The sequence below is a fragment of the Pyrus communis genome, chromosome 15 (assembly GCF_963583255.1).
Source record: "Pyrus communis chromosome 15, drPyrComm1.1, whole genome shotgun sequence".
Lineage (NCBI taxonomy): Eukaryota > Viridiplantae > Streptophyta > Magnoliopsida > Rosales > Rosaceae > Pyrus > Pyrus communis.
In genome coordinates, this window is record NC_084817.1 from 22514434 (window position 1) to 22531506 (window position 17073).

Sequence of the window (17073 nt, forward strand, 5' to 3'; positions counted from 1 at the left end):
GGCATCGACACGATCTCGTTGCTTTGGCAATGGCGTAGGACCTTCCTTCACTGCATCTTTCCCATCGGCGCAGCCACAATGTCCCATACTGTTCCCCATTTTTACAACGCCAACAACAAGATGTAGACGAAAGAGATGAAATATAGGATATGATTTTGATAAGATTACGGCTTAGGGCTTGGGTTATGTTTGTGTTTGTATATATAGGGCTCCAATTTAGGGCCACATTCATTCTTCTTTCTAAGACCTAAAATTTTGCGGTTCAAATGCAGTACTTTATTGGCAGAAAGTAGTAGTTTACTTACTTGGATGTCTTTCCCTTTTTTTTCTCTTTTGGATATCATTACCTGCCTGTGTTGATCTGTCAAATATCATTCCTCTTTTCTTTTTGATATCAAAATATCCACAATACTGAAGTGACTTTCTCTCCCTCATGTGAGAGGTTTTCTTTCCCTACTGTGAGAGTTTCTTCTTGTCTGTGTACACTGTTCTAAAAATCTCCACCTAGCGCCACCTAAGCCCCGTCTAGGCGCTAGGCAGTTGGTCACCGCCCTGATTAATACCTAAGCATTTAAAAATTAAGAAAGGGCACCTAGACCGCCTAGCCCTCCTAGACCACCAAGCCCGCCCAGACCCACCTAGACACCTACCTACGTTGCGACTTACTTAGACAAAAAATAGATAACTTTCATTTTGCATTTTATTTTTTCAATAAGTTGTAAGAGATTTTTTGAATACTTAAAGGAACGCACATTATATACTTGTTCTCTATGTTTTCATTATGTTCCAATACCTCATAATATATATGTCATTCCATTTTGTAGTTTATGATGAAATCGTATATATTTTAAGTATAAATAGACAATTATTTACACGAAATATAATATATTTAATTAAATCCGCCTAGTTTGCCTAGACCCCACCTGGTCGCCTAGGCATTAGGCCCTAACTCGCTGCTCGACTAACGCATAGCGTTTTTTAAAACCTTGCTTGTGTGTGAGCTTGTGACACTCCCCGATCCCGATATTCCTCGAATACCAAGATAGGCACGTGCTGGCCGATACCCGAGGGTGACGAAAGCCATTTATTGAGTGCAAATGCCGAAAACAAGAGGTAGATAAGGCTTATAAATATAAAAAAATAATGAATATGCATTTAAGAAATGTGTTCAGAGCATACAACTAACTAGAACACTAAAAGAAATAATATAAAATTGAATGAATAAAAGAATGGGTCCTACGCCGAGAGGACTCGAAAATGCCGATGCGGAAGTGCCTTAATGCCAGGATTGTACGCCTCGATTCTAAGTCCTGAAAGGGGCGCAAAACAAACATGAGTGGACCAAGTTAATATATATATATATATATATATATATATATATATAATAAAACAGTTATTAGCGTACTAACCCCCATATTTGATGAAACACATATATATTATGATAAACATAGGCTTTCCGAATCATAAATTGCACATATAATAATCACTAGTGAATGTCTCAAATCATAAATTGCACATATAATAATCACTAGTGAATGTCCGAAAACCCCCAGGCCCCATGCCGGCTCCCTGTCTCTGAGCAGACAGTCAGAGGAAAATACACTCTAGGCCCCATGCTAGCTCCTCATCCCTGTGCTAATAGCCAGAGGAAACACACTCCAGGCCCTATGCCAACACCAAACCGTAGTCCAGGATGGACCAGAATCTATCCCTACGTCCCGTAGCAGAATAAGGACCACTAGGTAGGTACAAAACCATTGAACATACATATATTGAAAAGCAACTTCATAGTATAAAGTCATCCATCATCTATACTATAAAGAGGTGTTCTAAACATGTTTTAAATATCATATCGTCATCCATCAGATATTTTATAAGAACACGGGTTATAGGAAAAATAGTAATAATTCAAAATAGCCTCAGTAAGCATGTTATCTCATAAAACGTTTTATAAAACATAGTCATCAAATCATGCTTTTCATGTATGCATTTCTATTATCAAAACATGCATTTTTAGAAGGGGTCCACTCACAGTACTTAGCTGCCGAAAAGCCACGCAACTAGCGAAGACGGAAACGCCACAATTAATTGCCCCTAAGCACATAAAGGTACATTTAGTCAAACTTTACTCAAACGACTTAATTTGGGACAACAAACTTCGGAAACGGGTTCAGGACGTTGAAATTAGCCTAGGAGGTTTCCAAATGAACCGAACCTCGATACCACATTCATCAAAGAGATACAACCATCTCTCTAGGTTGTGCACCCCCTTCACAATCGTTCTATTCGTGCTTGGAAAACGACCCACCAAAAAGTGGGCATCAGAAATAGGCCTTTTTTCTATTTCTAAGCACTCAATAAATGCCACTTCCAAAAAGTCAACGTTGATCGTTGACCGGTCAAAGTCAAAGTTAACGCTGATCGATGATCGATTTAACGGTCAGACCGGGTCAAAGTCAATGGGTCACAGGTCCAGGTCGGATCGGGTCAATCGGTCTGGGCTTGGATCCGAGTTAGACCTGAGTTTTGGGCTTGGGGGTTTTGGGTTTGAAAATAAAAATAAACAAAAATTAAATAAAAGGAAACTAGGTTGGGTCTTAAAGGGGTTGGGCTTATGATCCAGCCCAAAGGCCTGGGTTTGGAATTTCAAACTTGGGCTTGGGTAATTGGGTTGGACCTTGGGTTAATGGGTCAGGTTGACCCATTTTTAGGCTAAGGTTTTGGCCGATTTCTGGGCAAACTTTAAACGCTCATAACTTCTTTGATACTCAACGAAATTGGGTAATTCAAAAAGAAAAGTTGTAGTGCTCAATGAGCCGAAGAGATTGATACCTTGCACGCAGCTAACTCATAATGGTTTGGCCGGAAATTGCCTCGAAAGGGGCGGTGCTCGCCGGAAAATTTGGAAAAGCTACTCCAAGCTATTTTCTGCGATTCAAACGTATACACAACTTAAAACAAGTTTCGATCTAACCCTAAAACACATCCCAAGGGTTTTTAGAAGCTTACCAACATTGGAAAAATATGAAACACGACGGAGAAGATGATGAACAGTACCGGCCGAAAAGAAAAGAAGGGTTTGTGGAGTTCTTTCTTCATTTTCTTAGAGCACAAAGGTGATGGTGATGGTGTTGCAGGTGAATGGTAAGGGTGTGCATGTGGGTGGATCAGAGGGTGAGAGGGTTTCGAAAGAGGGAGAAGGGAAAGATCACAGAGGGAGAATGAGAGAAAAGAGAGAAAGAAACTTTTCAGAAAAATAAAAGAAAATGGAAGGGAACCAAGGGACAAATCAGGAGGTGGGCCCCTTAGGCTCACCAATTAAGACCCAAAAACCATTTTTCAAAGGAAAATATCCTCAAACTTAGTGAAAATACAAAAATACCCTTTTTGTTTCATAAATCCCGAGACGAGTTGTTACAGCTTGGTTCTACTTTTCCGTTTCGCCTCTATCGCCGGCCCTAGCTATGGCCAGGGTCGGTGGTCCTTCTTCCTTGCTTCCTTTTCTTTTTTTAGTTTTTATTTTTCCTACTTCTTTTGCTCCGATCTGCCCTTTCCCCCCAACCCTATGTGCTTTAAAAATCAAATTTCTCAGCCATCACTTCCGATCTCCTTTTCCCGTCCTTTTTTTTTTCTTTTCCCACCATCAATCTCCATGTTTTTCTTCCGTCTTTTTCTTACCCTTCCCACTTGGTTCCAATAGTCATTGATTCCATGTATTTTCGGATATGCAACATTGGACCATCAACACGTTTTGAAGGGATTCTCCCGGGAAGTGCGTAGAGCTCCAGCTCGGGTATTCGCACCACCACCTCTCATGGATTTGTCTTTGGTGGCTTCGTTGCCTTTGATAGATTTGTTGCTGGTGGGTTATCTGGTGGGTTATCTCTCACTAACTTTCTTTGGTTTCTAGTTGTTGTGCCAATCTTTGTGGTGGTCTTTGGATGTTGTTAGAGTCGCATTCTCTTTCACTTTTGCGGATTTGGTTGGCTGGATATATAATGACGGGTTGGATTTTTGGTTTGTGGCTATTTCTTGGTTGAGTGTTGGTGGCGATGGTGGTTGCAGGAATGTAAAGGTTTTCTTTTTGGTTTGTATGTTTCTGGGCTCAAAACTGTTGTTTTGGGGGTCTTTTTTTGCTTTGTGATTATCTTGTAACTAGGCTCTCTTATGCTTTTTGCTCTTTGTACCTTGCTGGCTTTTACCCTGGAATACTGTTTCCAATTTACCAAAAAAAAAAAATCCACAATACTGTATGCGTAGAAAATTAATAAAGGTTTCTTAATTTTCAACCATTTGATTGAATGAATTGAAGAATATAAAGGACCAAAAATTAACAAGAGTGTGTATAGGAAAAAATGGGTGTGTGAATAGTACGATCTTATTTTTATTATTATTTTAAAAAAGGTTTTTATCACAAATGGTCCCTGAAATTGAACCTTATCATCAAAATGGTCCCTGAAATTAAAAATCAATCAATGTAGTCCCTGAAAATAGGTGTCGCAAATCAATGTGGTCATTCCGTCACAATTCTGTTTAAAATTTAGTTAAATGCGAATGTGGTACATAAATAGGCCCCACAAGATTTATGGCTTTTTGTAATGACCTGTCCCCAAAAATTATAGTCTTTATAATTTTTAAATGTGAATTTACGAAAATGCCCTTCGAGGCAAAGACGTTGACTTTTGTTTACCATCTTGTCATGTCACGTAAGGTTCATTTTCTTGGCGTATCCTAGTAGTACTCGTCTTTATGAAAGCGTGGGCCCAAACAAAACATAATTTGGAGTTATAACGAAGGAGTTATTAACAAATGAAGTCTACGGAAAAATTGTAAATTTATTATTTTCTGGAATGCTTTAGATTTTTGAAGCAAAATCTAGAAAGCCACTTGTGTGGCCCAGATTAAAGGGAAGAAAAGTTGGGCGGTGGAGATGAAAGATAAAAGAGAGGAAGGAGGATGGGCACTGCCCGACCGGGAAAAGAGAGAAAAGTGAGTGACCAATGGGAAGAGAGACTAAGAAGGGAAATGAGGGAAAAGGAGATTGAGCGAATCGGTTGGGTTCCCCTTGACCCGCGCGATGACCCGACTTCCTTGGAGTTTTTCGATGGTTTTCCGTCCAATTTCTGGCCCTCTTCAACCTTCCATCACCACCAAAACTCACCACAACACCCCATCACCTAATTCTAACTAAACCCAACGAATTTTAGCCCCAATGTGGTGAGAAAACCCACCGACGGGTCCGGGTAGGTCTCGACCTTGAATCACCATTTGTGAATTGATTTCTATCGATCTCTACCACCATTAGACTCTCCTTGAACCTAAGAATAAACCCCAATCAACCATAGAGGTGGCGGAGCACCGGAGGAGTCGAATCAATGCACCCCCAAATTTAGGGTTATGACGAGTTTGGGTGAAATTGAGGTTTTTCTTGGCCAAATTGGCCTTAGTCATAGATATGAAAGTTATTTCTCTCATCGAGATCTTCATTCCTATAAAATTTGAGAATTTTTGGAGTTGTTGGATTTTCGGGTGAGTTGGGGCTGCCGACCGCCATGCTCGGCGGCAGATGCGGCGGCACATGAGGGAAAAACCCAAGGTCCTTCCTTGGGTTCATCGATATGCCGAACCCAAATATGCCCTTCGTTTTCTGAAATTTCCGTTGTTTGGTTATATTTCCGTTAAGGGCCGCCACTTGGTTAATAAATGAATCAACAATCCGACCGTTGGATTGTCAGCAAACTTTGATACGTTATAGTACATAATATTTGAGAATATTAGAAACTTATGGATTGGGAATCCGAAGTACGGATCTTCCCGAATAAGATATGTAAGTTACGTGTTCTATTGATAAGAATTCTGAGATGTGATTTGATAATTGTTCTAGGCGCCGATCATTTGTGACACCTCAATATTCATGTTAGGGAGTTGTAGCACAGACCTCAGGTGAGTGGGTCCTTTTCCTTTTTATAGTATATCTATATAAACTTTATAGTTTCCACAAATGCTTTGAACTGAGTTATGCATAGCATGCCATGATTTAAAGGTGTTATATTTAAATATTGCATTATGATGAGATTTGTGATTATGCCAAATGATCCTACGGGGGCGCAGGTAAGTTCAAGTAAGTTATTATGTGATTGAAGTGGTTGCATTATATGAGCATGCATATATTCATTTAGAGCTCATCATTGCTGGACCCCAGTGTTAGTGCTCCCGCCCCGGGCCAAGGCACAGCTTTCACATGTATGTTCACCTCCCGCACTGCATGCTCGCCTTGGACCTAAGTAGGTGTTAGCCTGTCGTACAAACTGCATTAGGCAATTCCGACTCGTAGGTGACCCGTGATTTATCGTTAGTCATCACGTGATCATAGCACTAGAGCGTACGTATTTACACCCAGCCTGTTGTATAGGTCGCACTAGTTGACTCTGACTCGTGTGCTAGCATAGATTTATGAGCAATAGGTCCAATCGTACATGTCACATTAGGTGACTTCGACTGTTATGCTAGTTTAGAGAGATTTCACACCAGACTTACATTTATTATTGCTAAGATATTGTAGCATGGCATGCTTCTGTTTTCACTGCACTTTTGCATTCATTTTCGTACTTATGTAGTATTATTATTTTCTGGAAACTATACAGGCTTTACTGCGAGGGGTTATAATGTTTTCAAAAGGTTTTTATTAAAATTTTATTTTTAGGCCCACTCACCCTTGTTTTTCGCCCCTCCAGATTCTAGTAGTAGAGTTTTTGTACCGACGAGGATTATTGGCAAATCTTGGTGTAGATGATTACCATCGATGGTATAATTCTCACCCTATTTTATTGTATTGTACTTATACTCTATCATCACGTGTGAAATGGGTTCATACCCGCTCACTGTGCACTCTTGTATTTAGGCACTTTTAGGTTTAAATTTATTCACATTTTCCACATTATTACACTTTATGGCTTCGTCACCTTATAGATGTCAGCCAACACAACTCAATTTGGAGTCCTAGTGGACATTCCGGGTCGGAGTGTGTCAGTTTTTATCACAAATGGTTCCTAAAATTGACCACACCATCAAGATGGTCCTTGAAATTGACCCACACCATCCATATGGTCCATGAAATTGAAAATCAATCAATGTGGTCCTTGAAAATAGATGTCGCAAATCAATATGATCCTTCCGCCACTATTATGTAAAAAAATTTGTTATGTGCTGATGTAGGTTTAATAATTAATTAAAAAAATTGTCTAAATACCTTTTTGCACAATGAATTTTTTTTTTTCTTTTAGTAGCTAGGGCCTACTCCAAAAAGATATCCCTTCCATAAATTCTCAAAGGCACAAGGCTTAACTAAGGCCCAAGAGGGGTTGTGGAAATATTTTTCAACCAATAATAGACGCATATTGGTTATAACCTCATTATCTCAAGGGAGACTGCCCTTTTTTGGCATCACCAAACCACCAGGGAACTACCTACCAAACTCTCCAAGATTAAGGTTGTGAGGATGTTGATCACCTAAATGTTAACAGTGATGTCCCAGAAGTCGTTGCCAATGGGTCAAGCCGTCACCAAAGGTGATCTCGATCCAAGTTCAATACAGTGAAGGGTGTCAAAGTGTATAAAGATGGGTGTATTGATTTTTTTTTTTTTTAGAGAATAGAAAGCAAATGAGGTATAGAAATATGGACTGGGATCGAAGGTGATTGCAGGATTGGGTTTTTGGGTTAATTTTTTTTATTAACTATTAAATTATTAAGCCTATTTGTATTTTTTTTTTTATATAATTTAATTAAACTTGTGTGACCCATTTATGTGTCACATCAGCACATAACAAAATTTTTGATATAATTGTGACGGAATGACTACATTGATTTGAGACACTTATTTGCGGGACTACAATGATCAATTTTCAATTTCAAAGACCATTTTAATATCGCGGGTCAATTTCAAGGACCATTTTGATGTTGTGGGTCAATTCAAGGACCATTTGTGAGACAAAAAAGACTTTATGAGACCCATTTATGTGCCACATCAGCACTTAAAAAAACTGTAACGAATGAACCAAATTGATTTGCAACACCTATTTTTAGAGACTACATTGATTGATTTTTAATTTCAGGAACCATCTTGATGGTGAGTGTCAATTCCAGATACCATTTTTGATAAAAACCCTTAAAAAAAAAAAAAGTTTTCACTATGTTTTAGGTTAAAATCTATTTGGTTATTGTCAATAGTTCAGTACTACGGTCTGGTAGTATTCCTCTTCACTTGTAAGAGATTCGAAACCAGAGTAGGTTGTCCATTGTGTGGCTTGGCCAAACTCTTTCCTCCTCTTAGTGTAAAATATATTGTTTGTACTTTTTTTTTTTTTTAAACAAACAATATTATCTAAACTAAAGGGCGGGAGTGGGTTAAACCTCACAATGAGCTAGCAATAATATAGTTTAAATTCGTCTTTGACGATAATCGTACCTAAGATCTCTCACTTACAAATGAAGAGGAATAACACTAGACCGTAGCACTAAGTGGCAATATATCGTTTGTACTTAAAAATGGTTATTGTGAAATTTAACCAATTAGGTCACTCTGTTGTTAAAGGTTAGCAATCTTAGTCACTTCCGTTAGTCTTTAGTTTACAATATTCATTAATTGAGTAAACTGAAATTTTACAGAAAACTTAAAATTCGTTTTAGTAATAAAATTAAAATTAAAAATTAAAAATTAAAAAAAAAAAAAAAAAACGATTGAGAATGGGGGATCGGGGAAGATCGTTTAGCCACAAAGGAACCACATGCGTCCCAACCCCAACGCCACCTCTCTCTCTCTCTCTCTCTCCCTCCCTCCCTCCCCGCCAACCACCAAACCAGGCTGAAAGATCGCTATCGAGGTTTAATTTCTTAAAAAAAAAAGGTTACTGAAAAATTGGTATGCCATGGTCTAAGACTCTGTGTACCAGCGTTTAGGGGTGGGACTTGGTCGGTGAGAGGTGTGATACAGATAGTAAGCTATTGAATTTTAGGACCATTTCATAAATAGGCCAAAATGGAAAATGCTTCGAACTCGCAAGCATATATATATATATATATATATATATATATATATGTGTGTGTGCGCGCGCGCGCGCAATATACTATCAATTATAGTGTTCTAAATTGGGGTTAGCGAAATTTAGTACATTGATATCAATCCACACTTATTTAGAGAGAAAGGAGACTCTGACTTTGACAACTACTATTCCCAAGAGTAAATTCTCTTCAAAACATTTGTGTTGAATTTCAGAATTTGTATACTGACCATAGTGTGAGATTTACAAGTAAGGAAGCTCTTATAGAGAGCCAAGGTGACCGGCAACAGACATACCATCCTTGTTTGTAACAACTACAACAACTCCATGATTTAAGCCCTAATAGTCAGGACACACCTTAAATCCAAAGTACAAGAAAAGTAACCCTAAAATTAGGGAGAAAGTTGATGAGGTGAGAATGATTGACAAGGGAAGGGTAAGAGGTAAGGTTGTAGCCATCACTCTAACCCATGACTAGCTGTAGTGATAGTATTACAACCTATAACCTTATAATCCATTTCAATAAATTGGAAACACAATGTTGTATATAATGTTCAAGTTACAAGCCCACAGTCACTCCCTTATAAGCAGGTTTAATTTCAAATTTGGTCCTTCACTTCAGGATTTGTCTCCTTGATCTCTTCTGGGTTTGTTTCCTTGGTCTCTTCTGCTTTTGTCTCCTTGATCTCTTCTGCTTTTGTCTCCTTCACCTCTTGGGGTTTCTTGATCTCCTCAATATCAGATTTCTTGTCTTTTTGGGTAACTACAGCTGCTGCTGCTGCTTCTGGTGCTTTCTCGAGCTCAACTGCTATCTCCTCTTTCTTCTCAGTGGTCTTTGTCTTTTCTTCCGCTTCTTCTAGCTTTGCCACAACTTCAGCTGTCTTCTCTTCTTCTAGCTTTGTCGCAACTTCAGCTATCTTCTCTTCTTCTAGCATTGCCGCAACTTCGGCTGTCTTCTCTTCTTCCTGAGTTCATAGATTAAGGGATGTATCAATAATAAGTACATCCATAATTAAAATTACGAAAAGAGATGTGGGAATATGAAATTGGAATGAACGAAATACTTGTGAGGGAAACTTAACTTAATTTGTAATTGTAAGCATACAAATCTTATAAACCTACATAGGAAATTATGTAAAAATGTGTCTAACAAGTCCAAAACAATGAAATTTAAAGTTAATTAGGACTCAAAACCTACGCAAGCCGCTAAATAAAATGGTGATATATACGTCGAATACATGCATGCATTTCTGCGTCCATATTCCATATAACTATATAGGAAATTCATCCTAATTGGCCTATAATTAAATTAAGGAAATTAAAAGAATTATTACTGTATACCTCCTTGAGCAAGGCCCCAAGAGAGGGTTGCTTGTTATGACCACCATCGTTATTTTGTTCATCCTTGCTTTCTTCCTGCAGCTGCACAGAATTCACATCCTTGGCCTGAACCGATTCCTCCTTCCTGGGCTCGGGTACTGGGGCTGCAGCAGCATCATCACCCTTGGTCTTTGGTTCACTAGCACAATTACCCATGCTAATTTCTTTGATTTCGATCGAGAAAGGTCTTCTTTCCCTCTCTACGTTTTAGTGAGAGAAAGGTTGAAGATCGACCGAGAATATTAGAGTAGTTGTGACAAATACAACATAATTGTGTTTGACGTTTTATAGCTAGGGTCGATTAATGTGTGGGATAGCTATCAAAATCTCAACGCCAGCCATTCTTTCGATGGTGCGGAACATTTTTAGGAAGCCAACGGTGGTTATCATTTGAGTTTTATCCATATTTAGCATGCAACATCAAACTTAGCTCTTAACATGCTGGATGATTATATATAGATGACATGCTGTAAAAGGTATCTATACATCAATCATTTTATCTGAATTTCATTGGGAAGAAATTAAAAAAGAAAAATAATTTTTTTTAATGTATTTAATTATAGAATTTTACTATAAATCTGTCTGTTTACCTGTTTACCTATATGGATCGGTATTTATGACTGTTGATCCCTTCGTACCAAAAAATAAGGAAAACGGAGAGAGAATCCACCGCTCAAAATGTGGATATACCTTATTTGTCTAAAATTAAATATAGGTGGGTGATAGAGGGGTCAAGTTATTGTGCATGTATTTCACAAAAAATGTGAAATCAAAAGACGTAGTTGATACTATGGTCTGCTGGCCTCTTTGTCTTTACTTTCAAATCTCATGGATAACGAGTACGGTACCAATTTATTCTCATACTGTATAGTGTAAATATATTGTTGAATAAAAAAAGACGTAGTTAATAAAGTGATTGGATGACAAAGAATGAGATTAATAAGGGTACATATTCTTTCAAAAAATTTACCTAGCTAGACAAAATATATGCCTTATTTGCAAGATGGATCATGGAATGCTACCCCTTAAACAATTTTACTAATCACAAGATAAAAGTTAACAAGAGTTGCTCTCGTAAGGTCCTGTTTTTGAGGATCTATGAGGACCTCTTGTATATGAGCCGTTGAATTAATCTAACAATAGCAAACTTGATAAGATGATATAATCCTATTACACCTAAACAAAATGAAACACCAAAAGACTAGAGTTCACGTTCATCCTTTCAGTCGGCAGATTTCGCAGGTTGAAGGAGAGCAGCCCTGTCTTCTCTTCCTCCTCTTCCCTTTCCTCTTCTCTTCTTTCTTGTTTCTGTCATTTTTGGCATTCATTCTTCCTAATCCTCCTTAATTATCTCAAATCTTTCACATCTATCCATCGATCTCGCATTGCATTGCATCTCGGATTCTGTTCTAGATTACAATTATCTTCTCATCTCAACGGGAAACAACACACAGATTAAACAGAAAACACAAGGAAGAAAAGAAAAACCTTCACAATTTGGATCCGGCTTGTGGTGGTGGATTTACCAAATTATACAGCCTGAGTATTGTTGTAAACTGAAATAGAAAGCAACGAAGTTACCCGAAAAATGTAGAAGCCTTGAGTGGTGAATGATTCTTGGGATGAGTCGCGCGCTAAGTTGCTCTCTTTAAGATGTTTCGCGGCTCTGCCCAAAGTGTGCAAGCAGTTCACAAACACCATGTCGTCCCTAGGATAAAACAACCCAGAACCTTCTTCTTCTGACAAGATTCTTCCTTGCACACCGGAAGAACCTTCGAACTTACACCTTTCCGATATGTTGCTTTTTAAATCAATATATGTAAAACTTTTTTCCTTTCATGTATTTTTTCTCCCATACGCCTAACTAATATGTATATCAAGAAATAGACGTTGGGGGATGTAAAATGAAATCAGGGGAGTTTATAGAGATGCAAAACCATAGGGAATCAAGAGAGTTTATGGAGGTGCAAAACGGTCTACAATCAAAGGAGTTATTAGTGGTGCAAAGCTGTAAGAAATCTAAATAGACAAAAGATAAAAACCACAACGGGACAATCAAAACGTAATTCAAATTCAAACCAGAAATACAAATGAAACGATTTGATTGCATAACTCCTTAAGCCAAAATCAATTGACTTTTAATATTGGTAATAAAGCAAAACGTTATGTATATAATATTGGTAGTAAAACAAAACATATATATATTTAAATATTTAAATAAAAACATAACTGCTCCAACAATCCCCTACTTGTTTTTATTTAAAAACTGTATATCAAGCAACATATCATAAAGCTATGCATAAGTAAAGGTGTTTCTCAACTTGAACATGTACATAGTGTTAGTGATCCAGATTATACTAGAGTAACTTATAGTTTTGAATTCTATCTCTGACAACACCACACACATAACTTTATTAAGGTGAAGTTCAAAAAGCCAGCACATTATGGCCATGTGCTTGTATCCCAGTATAGTGAACGCTCTAGAAACTTGCCCAAGATTTCATAGGAAGCAGCCTCACTTCCACATTCACATAGGTAAGACTATCAAGGATATTCCTATAGTTAGATATCCCACTCAACATAGAGTATAGACCTTACTAAGAGAAAAAAAATCTCAACCTAAAAACGCTTCAAGATGTCATGCTTCTTAGGGATGGACATGGAATAATATTCCAAATTAAAATTAGCAAGACTTCACTCATATCACTTGTGACTTGTTATTACCCGTTGAACCTATTTCTTGGGATCTCTAGTCTATAGGTTGGGTTGCTATCACAAAAGACTCAATTTTCTACGGGCTTTAGTCTCATCCCTTTCGAGGTTTTCCAAACCTTTTCTCGTGCTAGTCCTTTTGTCAAATGATCAGCCAAGTTTTCTTCAGACCGTATATGATCCACTCTTATAGCTCCAAAAGAGATTACACTGTGCTATCACAATGGATCAAAACTGCTGGAATCGGTTTTTCCCATAAAGGGGTATCTAACAGTAGGTTCATAAATTTTAGAAGAATTGATTCCCCCACTATTTCGAAGATTAAAGGAAATTTATTCTCATAAAAATCAGCATCAAGTGACTCAATTATGACATTTTAATAGCATCAACATTCAATTTAAACATTCCATCAGTAGCATATCCCTTTCCCCCAAAAACCCCATTTTTAGTAAGAGTATACATATCTGGTCCAATGGTTTGAGTAAATCCAGCCTTGTTGAGAAGAAAGCCTGAGACCAAATTATTCCTTATCGCTAAAGCATGCATCACATCTTTCAGTATCATGGTTTTTACAGAGGTGAACCTCAGCTCCACCTCTCCAGTACCAGCAACATCAGTTGAGTGTGAATTGCCCAACAACACCTTCCTTTCCTCAGCCACAAAATAGATCTTGAAAAGGGAACGATCATAGCAAACATGGTGAGAAGTGCCAATGTCCACCCACCACCCCTCGAATCCATCAACAAAGTTGATTTTTGATATCATTACAATCAGTTGCTCTTCAACAAGATTTGCCTGTGGAGCAGGGCTTTTCTTATTTCTGCAATTCCGGGCAAAATGGCCCAGCTTGTGACAGTTATAGCATTCAAACTATCTCGAATCAAAAGCAGCACATGAGGGGGGTTGGTACCTATTTTGAGGATGAGAGGGATTTTGATTCTGAACCTTGTTTGTGTTGTTGTTGAGGTGCTTGTTGTGATTCTTGTTCTAAATCTTCATGTTCTTCCCATTTGGCTTCAACACAGCTAGAGTCTGGTTCCTGTTGAAGTTGGTAGCCTTCTGGTTGCTTAACACGACCAGAATTTCCTCCTTCAATTCTTGTTTCCTGGCCTCTTCCTCAATGCGAAGTCGAGTGATCAAGCTTTCCAGGAAGAACTCTTTTGTCTTGTGGCGGAGTGAGTTCTTGAAATTTTTCCAGGTTGGTGGCAATTTATCAATGATGACAACAACCTGAAATTGATCATCTAAAACCATGCCTTTAGAAATAATATCATGAGCAATTTTTTGTAATTCATGAGATTGTGCTTCAACAGATTTATCATAAACCATCTGATATTTCAAATAACGACTAACAACAAATTTCTTAGCCCCAGCTTCCTTAGTGTCATATTTTTTCTGAAGTGCCTCCATAAATCTTTAGCAGTGCCATAATCAGAGTAGTAATCATAAAGGTCTTCAAACAATCCATTAAGAATATAATTATTAGCAAGAAAATCATTTTCAATCCAAGTTTGTGAAGCTTTGGTCTATGCAATAGTGGGCTCTTCAGGGAGAGTTGGTTTGACAGTGGTGCAAAATGAAGCCAATTTTTTTTGGTGAGAAAAAATAACATCTTCTGCCTCCAATGCTTAAGGTGGAGACCCTCAAACTTAGAAGGCTTGTTAAGGTCGAGTGTGGTGTTGTTTTCAAATTCCATGGCAGATTGATTCTGTCTTAAAATTGTTGTAAACTGAAATAGAAAGGTACGAAGTTACTCAAAAAATGTAGAAGCCTTGAGTGGTGAATGATTCTTAGGATGAGTCGCGGACTAAGTCGCTCTCTTTAAGATGTTTCGCGGCTCTGCCCAAAGTGTGCAAGCAGTTCACAAACACCACGTCGTCCCCAAGATAAAATAGCCCAGAACCTTCTTCTTCTGATAAGATTCTTCCTTGCACACCGGAAAAACCTTCAAACTTACACATTTCCGATATGTTACTTTTTAAATCAATATATGTAAAACTTTTTTCCTTTCATGTATTTTTTTCTCCCATACGCCTAACTAATATATATATATCAAGAAATAGATGTTGGCGGATGTAAAATGAAATCAAGGGAGTTTATGGGGATGCAAAACCATAGGGAATCAAGAGAGTTTATGGAGGTGCAAAACGGTCTGCAATCAAAGGAGTTATTAGTGGTGCAAAGCTGTAAGAAATCTAAACAGACAAAAGATAAAAACCACAACGGGACAATCAAAGCATATTTCAAATTCAAACCGGAAATACAAACGAAACTGTTTGATTGTGTAATCTTTTGGATTCTCATTATCTTTCTCTACAAGGTTACAAGGATTTATATACATAACTTCAAGTATCAAGATCAAATCACCCTAAATTAAGGGATACAAGTGTGTAGGTAGGACGGCTTATACTTTGTAGGTAGGACAACTTATAGGACGGCTTGTACTTTGTAGGTAGGACGGCTTGGGTAGGACGGCTTATAAGACGGCTTATACTTTGTAGGTAGGACGGCTTATAGGACGGCTTGTACTTTGTAGGTAGGACGGCTTATGACTACTAACAACCTTATCAACATCCCCCCGCAAACTTGACTCCGGGGAGGAGACAAAGTTTGAACACAGAGATCGAAAACGCGCCGTAGACAGCCCCTTCGTAAAGACATCTGCAAGCTGCAATGTGGAAGGCAGAAACTGAACTCGATGAGTACCAGAAGCAACTCGTTCACGAACGAAATGATAGTCAAGGGCAATATGCTTAGTGCGAGCATGAAACACGGGGTTAGCAGCCATGTACGTTGCACTTAAGTTGTCACAATGCATCAAAACAGGAAGACGAACAGGCACCCGTAGTTCATGTAGTAAACTGAGAATCCAAATGGTATCGGCACAAGCAAAGGCAAGAGCCCTATACTCCGCTTCAGCACTAGAGCGAGACACTGTCCGTTGCTTCTTGGCACACCAAGAAATTAAATTATTCCCCAAGTAAACACAAAAACCAGTTGTAGAACGACGGGTGTCTGGACACCCCGCCCAATCTGCATCCGAATAGGCAGCAAGCTGAAATGGTTGAGCAGAGGGTGTGAACGTAATTCCCATGCCCAAAGTCCCTTTAAGATATCGTAAGATACGTTTAACAGCATCCATATGGTCAGTGTAGGACGTCCCATAAATTGAGCAACAGTTTGCACCGCAAAGGAGATGTCAGGACGCGTTAACGTGAGATACTGAAGTGAGCCCACAATTTGTCTATAAAGGGATGCATCTGGAAGAGGTGAACCTGAGGTAGCAGATAAAGAAGTCTTGGCAGCAACTGGAGTAGGGCATGGTTTACACTCAAGCATATTACTACGTTTCAAAATATCAAGAGTATATTTGTTTTGTGTCAACCGGAGGCCAGAAGATAGATGGGAGACTTCGACACCCAAGAAATAGTGTAAACGCCCAAGGTCTTTAAGTTCAAACTCCTTACCCAAAACTGCAATAAAGGTTTGAAGTAGAGAAGAAGCATTACCCGTCAACACTATGTCATCAACATAGAGAAGAAAAATCAAAATTGTAGAACCCTAATGAAAAGTGAACATGGAGCTATCCGCCCTACTTTGAACAAAGCCAGAATGGACAAGGAAAGCACTGAGGCGTTGAAACCAAGCACGTGGTGCTTGTTTAAGACCATAGAGTGCCTTGTGCAATTTACACACATAATTAGGGCGAGTGGGATCAACGAAACCTGGCGGCTGCTGCATATAAACCTCCTCCATAAGAGAGCCATGAAGAAAAACATTCTTCACATCAAGTTGATGAAGAGGCCACCCAAAGTGCACTGCTAAACTCAAAAATGTGCGAATCGTCGTAGGTTTAACCACAGGACTAAAAGTTTCTGAATAATCAACACCGGCTTGTTGGTGAAACCCCTTGGTGACAAGAC

At 38.6% G+C, this 17073-nt stretch overlaps 1 protein-coding gene across 1 annotated transcript; it reads right to left on the reverse strand.

The window, feature by feature from the left end:
* Positions 1–9477: 9477 nt before the first annotated feature.
* LOC137718778 (uncharacterized) lies at positions 9478–10678 on the reverse strand. Its single transcript, XM_068458311.1, has 2 exons — positions 10400–10678; positions 9478–10023 (listed from the first exon to the last, which is right to left on the reverse strand). Exons 1-2 carry the CDS (start codon positions 10592–10594, stop codon positions 9658–9660), a joined length of 561 nt encoding a protein of 186 aa, XP_068314412.1. The 5' UTR covers positions 10595–10678; the 3' UTR covers positions 9478–9657.
* Between the last annotated feature and the right edge of the window lie 6395 nt (positions 10679–17073).

Coding starts and splice junctions, on each gene's coding strand:
- LOC137718778 (XM_068458311.1), bottom strand. CDS start 10,594: ATGGGTAATTGTGCTAGTGAACCAAAGACCAAGGGTGATGATGCTGCT. Junction 10,024..10,399: donor TTGGGGCCTTGCTCAAGGAG/GTATACAGTAAT, acceptor CTATGAACTCAG/GAAGAAGAGAAGACAGCCGA.